Source organism: Crocodylus porosus, unplaced genomic scaffold (assembly GCF_001723895.1).
Source record: "Crocodylus porosus isolate Cpor-Errol unplaced genomic scaffold, CroPor_comp1, whole genome shotgun sequence".
In the NCBI taxonomy this organism is placed as follows: Eukaryota; Metazoa; Chordata; order Crocodylia; family Crocodylidae; genus Crocodylus; species Crocodylus porosus.
Window position 1 is genome coordinate 977,865 of NW_017728930.1, and position 19,734 is coordinate 997,598.

The window sequence follows — 19,734 nt, forward strand, 5'->3', positions numbered from 1 at the left end:
GTCAGTGGCATAGCTGTGCAGCTCCCTCCTGCATCCCCAGCTCTTTCCCCAAAACAGACCGCTCTCTTGAGTGTCTGGTAGTGAGCGCCCTTGACTAGTGACACAATCACCTGATCTGGTTTGCCCAGATGCCCTGGGATTGATCTCACTGCGCATCACTCAGGCTGGGGATGCTGCGCTGCATTATTCATCCCAAAGCACCACAGCCCTCAAAAGCCTTGCATTTTGCAGCTTGCTGGACTCAAGACCCCATGGGTAGATGGCTTGTCCTGTGGGCCAGAGCTCGTGGGCGTTTGACCTGTCCTTAGTTTCCCAGAATGACCCTTTTCGGGGGTGACCCCCCTTCCCGCTCTGCTGGTGGATAAAGCAAACCAGCCCCCGCTTCCCCTTGCGGTCATCCGGCTGCCAGTCAGCGCCATCCTAGGGGCCTGGTCCCTTCTGGAGCAAAAAGCCTCTCCTGGTAGGGCACGCCGTCCTCTCGCCTGGTTGAAAACAACAGCAGATGTCGGCCTACACCCCGTGCCTGGGAAAACACATGGCGAGGAAGCGCCGTGCGGGTCTGTGCGATATTTTGCAGTCAGTCCCAGCCACCGCCTGCCATGATCCAAGATCCATTGACTCAGAGAGGACTGGCTGGCGGTGCAAAATCCCCAGCCAGCTCGTTCCCGGAGCTTGGCGCAGGCCGGAGGTGCGTTGTGCACGGAGGCACCTGACGGCTGCCGCGGTGCCTGCGATGGGGGCGTTGCGCCCCGCGCAAGAGCTATTTATCTTGGGAGAAACAGAGGAATATTTTGTATCTTTGACAAAGCAGCACTTTACGGGCGCTTGACACTTTATTAACTAATCTCTGGTACTTGAGTAATTTATTATGTTTAAGCTGGTGCCATCAAGTCTCTCAGCAGTGTCCGTGTGCGCCGGGAAATAAATTAAAGACTGTCCAGAGATACTTGGCTCATCGCTGTGATTGCTGGGCTGGCGTGATGGAGGGCTAAGGTTCTCTCCTCCTGCAAATTGGAAATTAGGAATTAATAAGACAGCAGGCCAAAGAGCCCTGCAAGCTTCATTTGGGGGAGAGAAGTGGGGGAGACGAGGCAGGGGGAGAGACGGCTTGTGCAAAAGCTTCCTGGCACAACGTGCCTGCGTGGAGCTAGGCTGGGTCCAGCAGCTGTAGCCCTGGGCTGGGGGAAATGCTTGGTGTGGAAAGCCGGTTCCCAAGCTAAACCCATGCTGGTATTTAAAATGGGTAAAAGGGGAGATGCAGGTAATTATAAGCCTGTCAGCGTGACATCAAACCTGGGAAAAATAATGGAATAGCTGATACGGGACTCAATTAATAAAGAATTAGCAGAGGGTAATATAATCAATGCCAATCAACTGGGGGGGGCAGAGAGTGGATCTTGTCATATGAACGTGATTTCTTTCTGATGTGCGGGCACGTTTGCTCGGCCCAGGTAACTGTGCTGATGGAGCCTGCTTAGACGGCTGCACCGCCCTCGCCTCGCTAGCGCGCTGCCTTTTGATTACAGCGCGGGAACGAGATGAAATCAAGGCACTGCATTAAACAAATTAAAAGCTGGTTAACAGAGAGGGCCCCCACTGTAATTGTCAACACGGAGCCGGCGTCGCGTGGGCGCGTTTCGGTGGAGGTCCTGCAGGGATCAGCGCATGGCGCTCCGCTGTTAGCAGTTTTATCAATGACCTGGAAGGAAGCGTCGCATCGCTAGCGACAAAGTACGCAGATAGCCCCGAGGTTGGGAGAGCGGGGATTTTTTGGAGCGGGTGCAGAGAACAGGCGCTAGCTTGATTCCAGGATTGGAAAACCTGCCACCCTACGAAAGGGTTGGGAGTGCAGGATGCTGAGCGGATCACAGGGCAGGTGAAGGGCTTGTGCGCCTGGGGCCCGTGCTGCCTGGTGGGGGCACCTCGCGGCTGGAAGTTGAAGCCAGACAACCAGCCCAGCCCAGCCATGCAGCGTTTGAACTGGGAGGGGTCTGTCCAAATTACGGCAGCTGCCCAAGGGCCGCACTGGATTCTCCATTGCAGCACTTTGAAACTCAGGATTGGGAGTTTCTCTGAAAAAGCCGCTCTCACGGCGAGACGCGTTAGTGCAGGGAGGAGAGGCGCGTGGCCTGCGTGACACAGCGGTCTTTGCCAGACTTTTAATCCATGGCCAAGTGCTTGGAGGAGCTCTGGACAGCACGGGGACGAAGCCGTGGTGGGAATGGCTTGAGGGGGACCGGACTGGTTCAGGCGTGGTGCTGAGCAGGGAAGTTGGCGAGCGGGGGGGACCTCAGCTGGTTCTCAGCAGGGGAGGCTCAACCTGGGGCTAAGCTGACTCTCCGCCACATAGTCCTTCTGGCTAACCTGGGTAGCGCCAGGGAGCATTTCCAGGCCATCCACACCCGTGCCAGCCGAGGCCGGTGATGGATGCTGTTGTGTCTGGCTGAGGCATGGGGGATGCGTGAAGGCAGGATTGTCCTCCTCTGCTTTCTCTCAGCCCCATGCAATGCCAGAAGTCAGGCACTCTTGTTCCCCCACTCGTGCGAGGGTGGCATGAGATCTGGGGAAGACGTTCCTCATGCCTGGGAGGAAAAATGACCTCACCTGTAACTCAGCCCAGAGTTGTGGGGCTGGCCGGTCCCTCGTCCTGGTCCCGTGTCCCTCCACCCACGCACTGCGGGGACCAGCGTAAGAGAAACCTGCCCATGAGCCATGCCTCCACGCCGCACATGCGTTCCCCTTCTGCTAGAAACAGCGTGGGGCTGGTAGCCCTGGCGCCCTCGCCACCCACCTCCACCTGCCCCCGGGAGCCGGGGGTCTCCTGGCTGCTGGACCCTGCCAGCTGCCGTCTGCCCCTTCTTCCTCTCTTTCCTGGGGCAGTTCCCACTCTCATCCATGGCCTCTTTGTCCAGGGATGTAGACGTCTATCCATAGAGGGCCAGAATCTGCCCTCCCCCCTCTCTACGACCATGCAGGCGGCACAAAAGGGCCAGAAAGCAGCTGGGTTTGGCCAGCCGATAACTCTCCCAGCCTAAGGGAGCTTCCAGAGGGGTGTCACGAGTCCTCCACCTCCCCTGCCGCTTCTACCCTGCCTTGGCATGGGAAGTGCCCACTGGATGATGGATGTCCCTTGGGGACCACTGCTATCTGGTGCAAACTAGAGCGGCTGCTAGGCTGCTGCGCCCTGCGCCAGTGTTGGTACAGGGAAGCCCAGACAAGCGTGGCGATGTCCCCGTACCCTCGCCGTTCTTTGTGCCAAGCACGTGGGGGTGCACAACGGGCTCCAAGCCAGAAGTGCAGTTAAGGGAGTGCATGCTGAGACACTGCTCTCAACCCTGGAAAAGCCAAGTAGCCCACCAGGACACCAAGACAAATTCCTCCTGATCCCTGCCTTTGGCTTGGAGGAGAGGGTTGAGCCAGGGATGATGCGGAGGCGCTTCGAGCCTTAACGGCAGCCACTGATCGGCGGCTTTCTCCGGAGCTGCTGAGAGGCCTCTATGGTGCCCGACCTCGGACCAGGGTTATTTATTTATTCACGGCGAGGCGCTGGGGCCAGAGGGAACTTGATCTGGGTTTCTCAAGCCTCGGCAGCCTGCCCCTCCCAGCAGGATGAGCCCATGTGGGGAGACGTTTCATGACAGCGATCTCCCAGAGCGTCTGATTCAGGGGCCTTGAGCCTCACTTTTCATTTTCTTGTTACCTCTGATCCATTAAAGACTGGTCTGAGGAGGTGGGAAATCAATAGGCTGAAATCTATCTGCAAAGGGGGAGCGGAGGGGAAGGGGACAAGATGCTTAAGTAGCCGCAGGCTGCCAGGAAGGTCCTGTGCCAGGGTCCCCATGAAAACTCCCGCTGCCTGGGATCTTTTAGCAGCTCCTTGCTGAGCAGTGGCCCTGGGGACCTACCTCGCTGGATCCTCTGCCCGAGCTGGCATCTCTTGCACTGGTTCCATGCACGGCTGCAGAAACCTGCCAGCTCCTCTCCCTTTGCAGGGGGCGGCCCGAAGGTCTGTGCCTGATTTGCACCCCAGAGGGACCCTGCCTGGAAGTGTCTGGCTGTGCAACCCCCTTGCAAACTGCAGGAAACCTCAGAGAGGTGCAGGGCTCCAGGGACGCGGGGTGAAGTCCTGGGTCTGCCAGTGATTGCGTGCATGACATCAAGGCCATTGCAGCCTTCTCCGTGCCTTGGGCCCCCCCCCCGTGAACAGCAAGGCTGGTGCAGCCCTTCACCCACGCCTTTCCCATCAGAGCGCAGGCTCTTTGGGGCAGAGGCTGTCTCATCACTTTGTGTCTCATCAACGGGGCCTCGATCTCGACACGATTGCTGCTGCTGATTGGGACTTGCCAGTTCAAGGCGGGTGCAGTTGGCCCAGGAAAGGCTGCAAAGACAATGAAGTTTTAAAGCACTTTTGATAACATCAACAAACTCTTAAACTGTCACATCTGTTACCGTTTCCATAGCAACTCAAAATTACTTATTTTTTTGTGGGGGGGAGAAACAAACCCTCATGCTCAAGACTCTCTGCTTCTGCCGAAGCTGGTGGCGGGCTGTGACAGTTGTTTTCCTCCTCGGTGAGCCATGGGTGGTGTGAACGCATGGGCAGACTCAAAGGATAATTAAAACATGTACCGTTTAACGAACGACAACAATTGAAACTTTAATTACTCAGCCTGAGTCTGGCTTCCCCCTCCTCTCCATGTTGCCCAACTCAAGAAAGGATGGGGAAGGGGAGGGATGGTGGGGGGTGGGGAACAGCGGGTGAAACCTGATTGCATTTATTAAGGCAAGACAAAAACTCAGCGCTGTAATAATAATTAAATTAATTATAAAAGCAATTTGCTTTTGAAAATTTGATTTGACAGCTTACGAGCTGCTGCACCGATCCAACAGCATGGGCTGAAAATAGTCAGGCGGCAAACCCACCCAGAAGAGTCATCAGCTAGTTTTAATGAGATGCCAGGACTGGTAAACAGAGCTCAAGCACACGTGCTCATTGGACTTGACTCCTGCCAACGGGCGGGCGGGCGGGAGAGGGGAATAACGTGCCGAGCCGTGGTGGGAAGCAAAGGCCTGGTGTTCAGAGCAGGGAGGGCAGGAGCTGAGCGCTAGCACCCTGCTCTGCAAGGGATGGTCGGCTGGATGGAGCCTGACTTCTTGTCCCCGGTCTGCTGCAGATTTGCTGAAGCTCAGGCTTCAAAACGGGGTGTGAAATCCCGGGAGAGCCAAGGTGCAGGTCGGTTTTATCCCGCTGCAGCCAGCTAGCAGGAGGCCTCAGCTAGGTACCCAGAGGCAGAAACTGCAGCTCCACGAAGCTGAGCATGATCATCCAGTGACCAAGACCTGGCCTGGATGATGCTGAGCAAGTTGGCTTCCTCCTCCAGGCTGCCAGTGATCCCTTGTTAAGGCTGACTGTCCCCTGGCACAGCAGAGCCTATAGGTAGCCAGGAAGGCCCTGCTCCTTCCAGCTTTCAGGCAAGGGGGAGCAGACGTTTAGACCCCCAAAATGAAGATGCTCAAAAACTTTGGACCACATATTCTACCTCCTCGTTGCTCACCTGCCACGATCCAGGCATAAGGCTCTGCTGTGCTACGTGGGGGGAGATGCCTGTGCTTTCCTGCTCACGACATGGACCATGTTTCGAGGCAGATTTCCCCATGGCGGGAGCAGCCGCGTGAGTCTGGCACGCCGGTTTGCCTGGCACCGTCTGGGCACGTCGGAGTTCATTTCACAGCATCTCGGGCTACTAGAAGCATCTCGGATTTTCACGCCTTTGTTGTTGCATGTGTGAGTGCGAGAGAGACCGAGCGAGATTTCATCTCTGCCTGCCGTGCACGCAGCTTTCGTCTCGGGACTGAAACCATAGAAATGTGCAAAAGGGAGCTCTGCACCTGTCGACGCAGGAGTCTGGGGCAGGCTGAGGATCTGTCTAGCAAAGGGACTTGCTCGACACTGGACCGGGGACCTGCAAGCACAGCACATGGGGCTCACGCAGGACTCCCACGCCCTCCCCCTCCAGCTGGGATGGCAGGCTCCAAGGGACCCCAGTGAGGAGTGGGACCGAGGATTACCGCACTGGATGTGCCCCCCCATCACCAGTGGGATGGGTGTGTTAGCATCTCACAAACCAGGACGCACACGCGTGCATGCACACACACTTGGCCAGCTCTGCATGCAGCACGGACACAGTCGATAGGACACAAGACAGGAGCTGCAAAGCGGGGCGCCCAGCTGGGCTAAGTCGAGCGTGGCTCCTGCTGGCTTTGCTGGAGAGAGGATGTCGGCGAGCGGTTGGTGAAGGGCTGTAGCTGGGCTGGCAGATCAAGTTTAGCGGCTTCCTGTTAGGGGCAGGTGAGGTCCGTGCTTTTGATAACCAGGGGCCTCTTGCGATATTTGGCTTCAGGTCACAACCAGACTGCTAAACTCAGGGCTTCGATGGAGCTGGTGTGCATACGGGTTTTGCAGGCCTGGGCTCAACTCCCTCCCACACCCTGGGGCAGGGAGTGCCGCAGGGAAGGGAGGACCCAGAACCAAGTACAGGCATACCTCGTTTTATTGCGCTTCGCTTTATTGCGCTTCGCAGATATTGTGTTTTTTACAAATTGAAGGTTTGTGGCAACCCTGCGTCGAGCAAGTCTATCAGCGCCATTTTTCCAACAGCATTTGCTCACTTCCCATTTTTTAGCAATAAAGTATTTTTTAATTAAGGTATGTGCATTGTTTTTTAGACATAATGCTATTGCACACTTAATAGACTACAGTATAGTGTAAACATAACTTTTATATGCACTGGGAAAAAATTCCTATGACTCGCTTTATTGCGGTGGTCTGGAACCGAACCCGCAATATCTCCGAGGTATGCCTGTACTTCATTAGACCAAACCCAGCTCCAAGAGCGGCGGTGAGCCCCAGGCACGGGGTGGGTCGGAAATCACGAAGTAGCATCCGATCTCCCTGTGCTCGTGGCTTGTCCTGGCCTGTGCAGGCTGCCTCCCACCTGGCCGTGTCTGCCTGTCCATCCGTGCTACCCGCAGCGCTCGAGCAGGCAAAGAGTGCAGAGCATGTGGCCAACGCACGAGCTCCCGGAAACGGCTCTTTAGCATTCGGGGTGCGATCCCCCCTGGGGATACGAGTCTGACCACATCCCGCCCCCTCCCCTCACTGGAGCCCTCCAGAGCTGGCCGACATTTCTGCCCAGAAACATTTTTTTTTGGTGTGCCAAAAATGGCTCCCCCCCCAAAAAAATAATAGTCACTTTGCCTTGCACTGTCTGTAATAATAATAATATAATAATAATAATAATATGCAGCTATTATTGATCTGCCCCCTGCCCCCTTTTTACCCCGACAGGCTTGAGGTATCAATACTGTTATCTCTGTTGCAGTGGTATCCCTAGCAGAGGTTTCATCTCCATTGTGCTGGGCTTGCAGATGGAGGAAGAGACGGTCCTGGCTTCAAGGGGTTTCTGGGGCATCTGCTTGTCTCCCGCGCAGCTCTCACCTCACCGCCTCCCCATCCTTCGCTGTCCTGAGTCTCCTGCTATAGGGGGGAAAAGCCCCTTTTTTCCCATTCAAGGAGCAGATATAAGGAGAGTGTCTTTGGTGGCCGATTGCACTGCAGGAATAAGTAGCGACTACTTTGCAGCCCCCTCTTTCAGCTGAAAGTTGTTCATAGCAGCTGCTTATGGGAAGGCCTGTGAGTAATGAAGAAGAGCCCTGTCCAGAGCCTGCTGCCGTTAGTGGAAAAATACCCGTGGAGCTGCCAGGCCTTGGAGCCAGCCCAAGGTCTGCAGAGGCTGGAGCAGGAGCTGAATGCAAGGGAGATGGAGACTCATTGTAAAATGTATTCCCGGCACATAAAGCTTGCGCTCGGCTCTACCTGCAGAGGTTAGTGCCCTTGGCATCCCTCCCCATCTCCTTGCTAGTGCTGGCTGGAAGATGGCTTTGGGACATAGGTGAACACCCAAAAAATCAATGAAAGAAGCAAAGGCGGTGGGGGAGGGCCCCGAAATGAGGCGAAACAGAGCCAGCGGAGGCTTGGATGGGCTGAAAATCCAGTTTCTCACTGAAGGAAAAGTCTTTTTTCCAAGCTGCCTGACCAGTCTCCCCCCACCCCCCCGGCAGGCTCCGCGGCACAGATTACCTGCTCTCCTTTCATCAGCGTGTTGGTCTAATCACTGGGCAGCATGTCCATCACCCGGCGCGATTGGGATGATTTTGACTGTGTTTTTTGCAGACAGGCAGAAGGGTGAGTGCCTGGCAGAGCTGCCTTGATGCCGAACACTTGGTGAGGAGCTGTCATTCCACCGTGGCGGGTTTTTCCCCGCTTGCCCTCTTACGCTGGCATCGCATTTCCATTTAAAGGGGGAAAAATTGCAGCTGAAATGTTTGATAATTACCTGAGGCATTGTTCCCAAATTGCCTCTGATTGCTGCACCGGGGCTGCTGGGGCTGCGTTCTTACAACCTGCTGGGCCGTATTTTGCAATTTTTGATATATTTTTTTTTAATGACGGAAGTTGCTTATTGCCATGCAAAGTAGGTCAGCGCCTCTGCCAAGTGCTTTCTGAGCCCCCAGCTCTGTGAAGCAGGGAAGCACCGTGCTCCTCTGCTGCCTCGCTCTGCCCCCACCCAGCCTCTTTCTCCAAAGGCGCGCTGACATCCAGCGACTTCAAACCACTGGGTCTGAGCAGCAAATTATAAGTTAAATTATCAATAATGCCCAGCTTTCCCAAGGCTCTGCCTATTACGCCAGACTTGGAGACACTCGCCCAGTCTGTCTCCACATCCAGGCCGATGCAGTCATTATGTCTACAGGGTGCCTGGCTGCATTGATCGTCTTGAAAAATGCATGAGCTTGCTCCCTTGTCAAGCGGTGTCTGAAGCAGGAGAGGCTTTGGCAAGACTGCAGCAGCCCTGAGCATGGGCTGCACTAAGGGTGCCTGGCCTGGAAGAAAGGGGCTCGAGAGAACAGGGTGACTGCAGCAGAGCGCTCTCTCCAGAGTGCGGTAGCATCGCAGCACCTCCACCAAAGCCCCGGCGGCGGTTATGATTCTGCAGAAGAGCGGGTTTCCATCGACACAGATGCAAGCAGGCTTTTAATTGGCGGTCAGGTGCATGGGTACCTGGAGACGGAGCCGATGAGCACAGCGTAGAGAGGATGTATTGCAACAGAGAGAGGAAGGACGCGGCAGTGGATAAGCAGGGAGAGCTCGGGTATATATGGCGATAGGTGCTGGGGTATTTATAGGGCAAGAGTCATTGATTGCACCGTCCACTCTGACATCCTGCACAGTTAAGTGTGTGAGGTGAGCACTTCTCTTCTCTGTTTTGTTGTATAACTCCATCCAGAAGAAGCTTGTTTTTCCTTCATTGAATCCATCAGGCCCTGATTGTCAGGCTCGCAGGGCACTTTCAAGGATACAGAGCTTCTACTTTGCTTCCCAAAGGACCATGACCTGTGCCCCCCACCAAAACAGTGCATCTGACTGAGCTGGAGCATGAGTGCTGTGCAAAACCATGTGGCTTACTACCGTACATCAGAGGAAAAGGAGAACTGAGTCCAATGGAAAGTAGAAGGGGACTTTGCAAGGCAGTGGAATGATTTAATTTGGCTTCTTGGCCCCAGTCGTCTGGAAGAATTCCTCTCGCAGGCCCTCATAAGGCATGACGAGCCTTCACCACCAAGGTCAGGGGCCTCTGCTGCTTGAACTAAAGCAATGACATTGGTACTGGTTAGCTGCAGCAGTAGGCTCTTATCTTCTGTTTGACCAGTCACTGGAGCAGGGCATGAGAGATGCAGCCAGCACTTGGCGTCACTGTCATTGGACCTTTAATGACGGCCAAAGGTTGGAAACTTACCCCCCCAAAAGAAGGTTTAGTGCTGGATCTCCCAAGCATGGGCTCGGAGAGAGGGGATGGAGCTTCTGGGGGGTGTTCAAGAGGGAGCCAGCAGCTTCCTATTGCTTTTCCTTAAGTTAAAATGAAGACATCTGAAAATTGCTGCCTGAGCAATTTGTGCAGCGCAGCCCTGGCTCTGCGGGTTTCCATACAGGTGTGACGTATGGCACGGAGCGTGCCCGAGAGAAGCCGGGGTGAGAGCCATCCATCAGGCACAAAAGCAAAGAAGTCACATTTCAGCTCAGTCATTTTTAATAATTTATGCTTTTCACTTGGTTTCCAGAGGGTTATTACCTCACTTAATATCATTTACAAATTACACATGATCCCATTAATCCTGGGAAAGTGAGGAGATGTCTGGGAAATGCTGAAAAATCAAACTTTGTGGTGTAAATGGGAATTTATGGACCTGGGCTGGCTGCAGGCACAGCAGGCCCTACGATGAGGTGCACGCGGTACCCACCTGTGATCATCCCCTGTCCTCCAGCGAGACTTAGAGGGCTGTGGCTGAGATCAGGGCCTGAGGTAATCCTCAATCCCAATAAACTCACATTCAAAATAGATAAACTGACTGGAGAGAAGGGATTTCCTCCCAGCACCCCCACCCTGAGCAAAGCCAGCATATATATCCCTGACTATCCTTCTTCCTCCGGCCAGTGCAAAGCTGGGGAGTGGACCAGGGCCTGGGGGGCAGGGACCTGGCACAGAGGTCCGGCCATCTCAAAGGTCCCCAGGGCCTGTCATGACCTGTGGGAAGCAAAAGCATCATCATCTGGGCCTAGAAAGGGGCTGCCCTGCACTTTGCTAGCTGCTCTTCACGGACATTGGCAGACACCGGAGCAAAGCCCAGCAACATGGGCCGAGGTGCAACCACGTGGGCTGTGGTTCATCGCCTCCCTAGCGCTTGCAGGCTGCAGGCACCTCGGAGCACACCTGGCCGTCGTGCTCCAGCTGCCGCCGGGTGGATGTCTGCATTGCACATGCATGCGCTGCACGGAGGGCTTGGTGCTAATCAGCCCAGCCCAGGGCCTCCTGGTCGAGGCTGTCCCCCTAGGTGCAGCTAATGACTGCGAGGAGGGAGATGGGGCGCAGCAGTGGAGCTGAGCAGGTCTGGAGCTGTTTGCTTTCGCACCTCTCTGTCGCTCTCCCTCCTGCCTCTCACGAGAGAGGAGCACAATAGAAGCGTGAATGAACCTGCCTTCCCGAGCCGGCCCCTCGTCGCTTCAGCCTGACAACCTGCGTGTGCAGCGGCCCAGGCCGGAGCAGCGCCGGCTGCGCGGGCAGCCCCGTCCTCAAGCCTTTCCCCAGCCTGCAGATCTGCTGACACTGTGTGGGAGCAACCCCAAGTCCAGGCCGGTGGGGCCCCTCCCAACAGGGCTGGGGTCAGGAGACCTGGCTTCAGCAGCCGGTGGGCATCTTCATGGGCAAGGCCGTGGGGCTTCTCCACTTGAACCAGCCCCGCTTCTGCCTCTGCTTGCTGCACCGTGCACCCCCTCTTTGGCCCCCACGCGGCTCGCTCCATCCGATCCACTGCAGCAGCCTCCGGGGCCACTGCACACTTGTTGCTGTGACGGTGGCGCCAAGCTGCGGCTGGTCGCACAGCCCCTCCATTGCCAAACCAGCAGGAACATCCCTGTGCTGCAGTGGGCGGCTGGACCCTCCCAGCCCCAGCTGGCTTTTTTTTTTTTTTAATTATTATTTGTTTTTCTTCCCTTTTTTTCTGCAATTTCCTTGAGAAAGAGAGAGAATGAAGCAAGCTCTTTCCCATCCCCTCCTTCTCATTAACTCTGCATCCCAGGCGAGCTTCGGATAGTGCAATTTCCTTTGCGTTACTGGTGGCATAATAATCTTCACCATGGCAACACAGTATGGGTTCCCAGGCACCGGGACTGGCAAGGGCCTGCCAAGACTCCTGCAGGAAGGAAAGGATGCGCGGGGAGGAGGGGGCCGGGGTGGAGCCGGGTCAGGGGAAGACCCCACACCTGCACCTGGGGAAGCTTTAATGGGAGCTGGGGGGCTTGCAGGTCTCCCGACACTGCCTTCGGGCAGAGGCATGCAGAACTGAGCCTGTGAGCTGCTGTTTCTAGCAAACCTGGAGGAAAGCAGCCTGGTAACTCCTGGCAAATACTTGGTGAGGGGAGGGTAGGATGGGTTTTTATTAGGAAGGGGGGGGGGATGTTGCAAGCCAGAAATTCCCACCCTCCAGCGATCACGGCCCATGCTCCCTGGTTGCAGCTGAAGGGAATAAATCCCAAAGGCTTGGGGTTGGATGGTGTGGACATCCCTCAAACTGGGGCTGAGCCTTGCATTCGCAATAGCGGGTACCTGACTGCCAGGGGCATGGGGAGGGGGCTCTGGCAAGCCCTAAAACGACTGCATGCATGTTAGCTTCTCCATGCCCCCCTGCCAGCCATTCCCGCACCACGCTGCCATCTCATTGCAGCTGGGAAGGAACCTGTTGTAATTTCCAGCTAGAGATTACACTGGGGAAGGGATGCTAATGATCCTCCGTGCCACTTCCTACGGCACTCCTTAATTATCCTTCTCGCAAGGTTCAGACACAAGCAAGCCTCTGCAGAGAAAACAGCCCTTTGTTATCTAATAACGCACAGAGAGCAGTGATTTGCATACAGCCAAAGGAGCAGAGCGAACCCAGGGAGAACGCCTCCCTCTGAACACCACGGGAGCGTTTGATGAAATAACTCGCCCCGGCCCAGCACCCAGCTCCGAACTCTCCCTTCCCTCCGGGACAAGTGGGCCTTGCATGTGTCCCACTCTGAAAAGAGCAGCACTTTTAACCCTGCCAAGTCTCTCCATCCTATAAAATCAGGTCTGTGCATTGCCTTTCACACTGCGGCACCTGGAAATGGCCTGACACAAATAAGTGCATCAGGCGCGTGGGTGGGGATGGGGAAAAATGAGAGAACAAGGAGCAATGGGCTCAAGTTGCAGCAAGGGAGGTTTATGTTGGATATTAGGAAAAACTTTCTCATGAGGAGGGTGGGGAAGCACTGGAACGGGTTACCCAGAGAGGTGGTGCAATCTCCATCCTTGGAGGTTTTTAAGCCCTGGTTAGATGAAGCTGTGGCTGGGATGATGCAGCTGGGGCTGCTCCTGCTTGGAGCAGGGGGTTGGAATAGATGTGACCTCCTGAGGGCCCTTCCAGCCCTCATTACCTATGAGTCTGAGAGCACCCTTTTTAACGATGGACCACCTCCCTCAGCCTACTACTACCATCCTCTCTGGGGTGAGACGTAGCAGCTGATGAGCAGCTCGCGGTACTGCACAACCAAGTAAAGGCAGAAAACCCATGCAGCTTCCAACTGAAACCCTGGGGGGGTGGGGGTTGGTCAGGAAGAAAATGAACCGCCGAGGAGGTCGGGCTAGGTGGTCAGCAAGGGCCCTGTGTCCCCTCCTGTGCAGGTGGCAGGAGGGAGAGAGGGCTTGGGCGTGATTCCTGCATGAGATGCAGGGGCCAGACTCATCAGACCCTGGCATGCCCAGCTGTGGCTGGTCCCACGTGCAGATGTGTGCCTGCCTGCAGATGTGCGCTCTCAGCTCTGCAGTCCCCTTTCACGGATGCTCCATCACTCTCTTCCCTTGCTCCAGCCTTCCTGCTGATTGCCTCCTGGCTTCCAGCCTCGAATGGCTGCACCTTCAAGGGGTGCGGGGCCAGTCTGGCACCTGCACAGCTATGCAGAGGGCCCCGCAGTAAGAAAGGCACAAGCCTGGAAGCTGCACAGGGCGGTGCATGGTTCAAGCAGACATCAGCTCCGAAGCTGTGCATACTTGTCTGCTTGAAGCAGGATGGAAGTAGGTTGGAAGTTAAGTGGAAATGTTTTGATACGAGTAAGTGCACATTGGCTGCAGTAAATACACAGAGTATATTACTGGACTCCATAGAAAGGGCCAGTCTTATCTGCAAACAGGTTATTTTTAAGTGAAAGACAGTGGCAGCTGCTTAAATGCATTGACTTGTTGAGAACGTATAGATTTGGATACAAATGCAACAGAGCGCTATCACTTAGGTGTCTCAGCCCGTCCGCGCAGAGTAGCTATTGATTTTAGTTGATATGCATTGATTCCAAGAAAACTGCCCTGCTTTGAAAATGAACTTCCAGTAATTTCAGGGAAAATGCAATGTGCTGTCTCCCTTGTTTTGTTAAACGTGCCGCGCGCGTTTGAAATACAGAAGCAAAGCCAAACAAATAGCTCGGAGGGAATTAAAATGCATTGATTCTCAGGGTGGGAATAATGGCCTCCGTTAAAAGCTTTTGGAGACATTAATGTACACTGCTTTGAATAAAGATTTCCCTCTGGTCCGCTGCCCCACACCCCTTCCCCCCACAGTTGCTGGCGGCTACAATGAGTAGGTTTTCCTGCCCAGGCAGCCCTGCTGTATGGAAAGGCCGCAGGGTCCGGCCCTGGCATGGTAGCTAATATATCGTGGCTGTGGATGGGGATAGGTTTTAAAATCAAAAGCATTTGGTTATATAGCCTGACCTCAAGTATTTCACTGGCCATGGCACTGCCTCCAGTTACCCTGCCTATCTGGATCCTTTACTTAATGAATATGGGGTGCATTTCTTGTAATTTTTGGTTTTTCCCAGCACCTGATGCACCTCCCAGCGTTTAAGGGACATGCGTCTCGAGGAGGTGAGCGGCAGCTTGGGCTGCACCAGGCAGAAGCCACCTGGACTCGGTGCTTGGAGACATGCACATGAATCTGCTCCGTCACTTCGCTCTCCCACCGGCTGCGATGGATTCAACCCAATACACGCCCCCGTTCTCCCTTCCAGGGGGATTTTAGTTATTTATTTATTTGGGGTTTTTTGTGCTCATGTAATTAGCAGCAATAAGCCGCTGATCAAGTGTTTTTCTTAACAGCCCTCCTGCTGTGGTTCCCAGTAGACACTCAGCCCAAGGCTATGGGAAGCTTTTTCCTTGAGTATCTACTATCATCACTGCACGATGGTGTAGGCTGCCTTCTCCTGTTGGCACGCTGAACACAGACGATGCACGCCAGCCTCCGTGCCAGTGCACACCCCCTCAGCGGGTGTGTTCGGGGGTCAGGGTGCACGGGACCCTTCAGTTATGGCACAACTTGCCCGCAGCGGTAGACTCAGACCTAAGCGCATGAGTTATTGCTGTTGGTCTCATCTACTTATTGCTGTTACAAATGGCAGCAACATGTCCAACACCACAGTGGATGAAGCAGCAAGATGGAGAAAGGGGGAAAAATGTAAGAAGAAGAAAAGAAAAGTCAAGTTGGGGTCTCAGCATCAGGGAGAGGAGAGAGGGCTTAGGAGTGAGTTCCTCCCATTGTCCAGCTCAGGGCATCCTTGCCCACCTCTCCTGGGCGATGTTCCCACGTGCTAGGGGACCCGTCTGCTTGGCGAGAGACCAAGCTTTGTCCCGTTGCAGCCCCTGGCCCCGGGCAAGCCCTTTACACCGCGCTCTGGGGATGCACCATCAGGACCTGGCAGGTCTGGATGTGCCTCCACATATCCTGCAGGATGCCATTTTAATTGCCTGAGAACGGTGGGTAATTCGGTAGCGCGTCTCAGCTGGCCTGACCTAACAGGGCTGCTCCGTTTAGATCAACCGGCAGCGAGCCCGCTGGGAGACCAAGTCGTAGCTCCTCCGGCAAGTCCTCACTGTTAATTAATGGTATTAATTGGCACGCAGCCTGCTTATTTAAAGAAATTAGGTTGATGCGGCGGCCTCTGCAATGCATGGTGGTAATTAGAGATGCACCGGGCTATTCCGAAATCGTTGGCAGTGCAGAGACAAGGAAAGTGCTGCGCTCTCCTGGCCTGGGCCTGCTGCACTCTTGGCAGCACCCAGGCCTGAAAGCCCCTCTCTTGAACCCCAGACCTATGCCCTGCAGAGCTCCAGATCAGTGGGTACACGGGGGAAAGAGGATGAGAAGGGCCTCCAGTTGCCATTCATTTGTTTGGGGTTGTAGGGGTGCTGATGGGAATACAGGACCGGGACCAGGCAGGCACTTCTACTCGATGGTGCATGATCCCATGACAGACCTAGGGGATATGTGCGTGGCGTGCCCGTGATCTGCTCCATCTTGGCAGAAATAGGAAAAAACGATAATTTAATGGAAAAAGGAGCTGGCATTTTGAAGCGCGCTCTTTGGCGGAGACCCAGAAAAATCCAGGCAGAAGCATCACGGCGGTCGTCTCCCCGCGGGCGTCGTGGCGTGGCTTGAGGACGCAGCTTGGAGCCTCCGGCCCGCGTTTCTGTCAGGCCCTTGGACCTAACTTCGTTAAAGTCGTCTTTGCAGTTTAATTTCTGAACGTCGTCTGGAGCGACACGAAAATTAGATCTAATAATGAATGATTACAACTTTCAAGTTAAGTCTAGTTGGTTGACTAATCAATTTGGTTAAGTGAAAATCCATAGCAAATGAGTCAGCCGCAGTACAACATTTCTCCATCCAATTTAAATTAAAATCACCAACCATAATAATTTCACAATTACTCTGTGAGGATGCACCAGGGACTTGACCCTTGAGAAGGAAAATTTCAAGGACTGCAGAAGATGCACCACAAGGGTGAGGGACGGCGCTGAGAGCAGAGGCCGGGGGGCTGGAGGGGTGCGGAGGGCATGGCACAGGGCAGCGAGGGGAGGGTGGGAGATGCCCGGGCAGCAACACAAATATCTCCGGGATCTGGAATGGCCCCAGAAACACCTTGTCCTGTGCCTCAATTAAGCATCATCTTTAGAGTGAGGTCCAGGCTCTGCTTGAATTTAATTTACCCCAAAAGACAACTCCCCTCTTTGGCTTTCAGAGGAAGCCACATTGTGGAAGGAAATTTCCTCTTGGAAAAGATGCTTCCTGTGGGAAAGAAGCTTTGGGTGCTGTGCCCACGGGTGTTTCTGAAAGGCAATAGATGGTGGGAACATCCCTCCTAGGAAACTGGGGCAATGGGCGTAGAGAGAGAAGGGAAGATTGTGGCCTGGAGGCTGGGAAGATGGTTTGCAAATAGTTCTCCGCTGCGCTCGCTTGCTCAAGCCCCGGACCCGTGGAGTGGCTTCCATCTCTGATGCATCCCTATCGATCGGCCACCCTTATGCATAATTCATCCCAGTGGCAAACTTTTCAAAGAATCAAACCTCAGCTCTGCCTGTCCCCTCCCTACAGCCTCTCAGCATAAATCCCACCTGTCAGAGGCTCAGCCATTATTTATAAAGAAGGAGCAAAGGAGTAGGAGAGGGGAGTCCAGTCCTTTGGATCAATTTGTAATTTTTCTTTTTTTGCTGTGGCAGGAGGGTGAGGGATGTGAGCATTAAATCCCTGGGAAAGTCGCCCGTGCAGCAGTCTTTAGTGGCCTGAATTATTTATTTGCGTGCGGTGGTGCTACACACCAAGCCATTCAAAACAACGCTGCAGTCCGCTCCCGAGGAGGATGGCATTTGACTTGGGGCTCCGGGTTTCCATTGGGGGTTGATGGGCCCCTTTCCAGACTGGGAGCAAGGCAGGAAGGCCGGAGCCTCGAGGTCCTGGCTTCCTGCCCCGTCTCCTTCTGTGCTCCTGGAGCAGTCGCTGCCTGGCTCCGTGCACAGAGGGCAGGGAGGGGTTGGGGCTTTGAGACCTGATCACTTTTTATTTATTTTATTATGTGCTTCTGAGATGCCTCTTGAATATGAGCAGCGCTGTAGGAACCCAGTGCTCAGCCAGTGTATTATGCACCGTGCGGGATGCGTTCACGACTGGCCAGGGGTGTGTAAGGGACGTGTGTACGTGCCTTGCAGCACAGGAGCACGCCGCTCGGCCTTGTGGCTCCGGACGGGCTTGACAAGGGAACGCCAGCATCCCGGGACGTATCACCCGGAAGGCAAGGGGAGCCTTGCAGCTGAGGACGGAGCGGAGCTCGCATCTCTCTGCAGTAGGGGAAGCATCTTGGTTTGAATAGGCAGAATAAGCTGACCTCAGTCTTAGGGAGAAGGAAAAAACCTGAAGTCCCCGGTCACCAGCCCTGATTTCCACCTGTCTGGAGTGTACCTTGGAGGGAATCAGCTCCTGGCAAGGGGCATCTCTGGCGAGAATGACATGGGGCTGGTGTGCACACTCCTGCAGCCAGGCCTCTGTCTTCAGCACGGGATCCTGGAGCAGGCCACTGGTGCCAAAGGAGCACAGAGAATGGGTCGCCTACTTCACACTTCTCCGGCACCATTTAAATGTCTTGGAGCACTTTTTTTGCAGTTCCTTAGTTGGTCTAATAAAAGGTATCCTCTCCGAACCAAGAGTGCTAGAGTTTTGCATTTCTTTGCATCTCAGACCTACACCGCTACCAAATCCATCCTTGGAGCCCTTGAGCACACAGATGCCGGAGAAGTCCGGTGCGGGTGCTGAGACAGAGTATGGCCCTATGGGCGGTAGTGGCCTTAGAGGAGGGCAAACTGGGCAGTTTAGGGGGCCACAAAATTTTGCAACAGTTTTTTGCGGGGGTGAAGTTTTTGCAAGGAAGTGGCTCTGTTTGCATTTTAACACTCAACTATTTACCTAATTCCCCCAAAGAATATTAAAAAGATCCACGATACAACTGTGGTGGGTTCATATTTACCTGAGTACCTCTAAGGGGCCCCAAATGACTCTCTTGCCCAGGGCCCTGACAACCCTAAGGTCACCACTGCCTATGGGGAGGTGGGCAGATAACTGCCCAGTGGTTTGCCATCCGTTCTCACTGACCCGCACCTCTGTCCCCATGCGCGCACGGCGCATCCGAGGGGGTCCAGCGCACCTGGGAGCTCACCTGCCACCGGGGCGGGACTCTGATCTGCCACTGGAAAACCCATGTGCTCCTAGGCATGCCCTTAGCACACCCCTGCTTGGGCCCATGCAGATCCTCACAAGCGTTCACCAGGCCCCCTTCCCTCCAGTCATTTGCCCACCTAACGTTTCCCAGATGATTGCAGCCCATGTGCTGCACGGCCAGCACCCCGGTTTCATACGCATCAAAGGGGTTTGCTCCAGCTCTCGCCGAAAAATATTACCATCCACCTTCCGAGCCTGGAGGCACATCCTCGCCCACACTCCAGTTCCTCCGTGCCCCGTTCAGGCCAGACCCGGATCTGATAAAACCTCTTCCAGATTTCTCCTAATAAATAATAAAATAAATGGCTTTTTTTTCCCCCTCTCATTTTTAAAAGAGCTTTCTGTCTGATGGATGAGAAGCCTTTTGACACATTTTTGATAAGAGGTGAGGGATGGCTGATAAGCCAAGGGAGGTTTATTTAACACAGCAGACACAACGGGCTCTTTGGTTGCACTTGCTGAAGAGCGATCGTTCACAAGTCTCAGAACAAACCTCTCTTGAGTTCACCTTTGTTGGGCTCTGGGGCGGGTACGTTTCACGTGTGTTCGGTGCGAGAGTCAGATATACCCTCCGTGCCCCGGAAGGAAGCTCCTCACAGGCCTTCAGAAATCAAACAGCCAGGAGACGTCCTGTTCTTCAGGTGTGAGAGAAGATGGGGTGACCTCCTTCGAAACCTTCCAGCAATGAAGAAGTGCTCGAGGTGTGAACCTGCCGGGCCGGCTCCTCCAAACCATCCTGTGGCACACGGTGCTGATGCCATGAGCAGATGCACCCTGGGGAATAGTTTGGCCCTGGCTCGTGGGGGACAGATCTCCCCAGGCAGCTGCTTCTCCTTTTCTATGACTGGAGGCTTCACGGCTGGCACGGGTCTTTGAAAACTCCTGGCGCTCTGGTGTAGTGCCCGAAGACTGGAAGAAGGCCAATGTGGTGCCCATCTTCAAGAAAGGGAGGAGAGTGGATCCGGCTAACTACAGGCCCATTAGCCTGACTTCTATCCTGGGGAA

The 19,734-nt window shown here is 54.6% G+C and overlaps 1 protein-coding gene across 1 annotated transcript; it reads right to left on the reverse strand.

Annotated features, from left to right (window-relative positions):
• Window positions 1-840: 840 nt before the first annotated feature.
• Window positions 841-18,936, reverse strand: LOC109315434. Its single transcript, XM_019543121.1, has 4 exons — window positions 18,807-18,936; window positions 11,289-11,292; window positions 3,906-4,378; window positions 841-1,004 (listed from the first exon to the last, which is right to left on the reverse strand). Exons 1-4 carry the CDS (start codon window positions 18,934-18,936, stop codon window positions 841-843), a joined length of 771 nt encoding a protein of 256 aa, XP_019398666.1.
• Window positions 18,937-19,734: the final 798 nt, after the last annotated feature.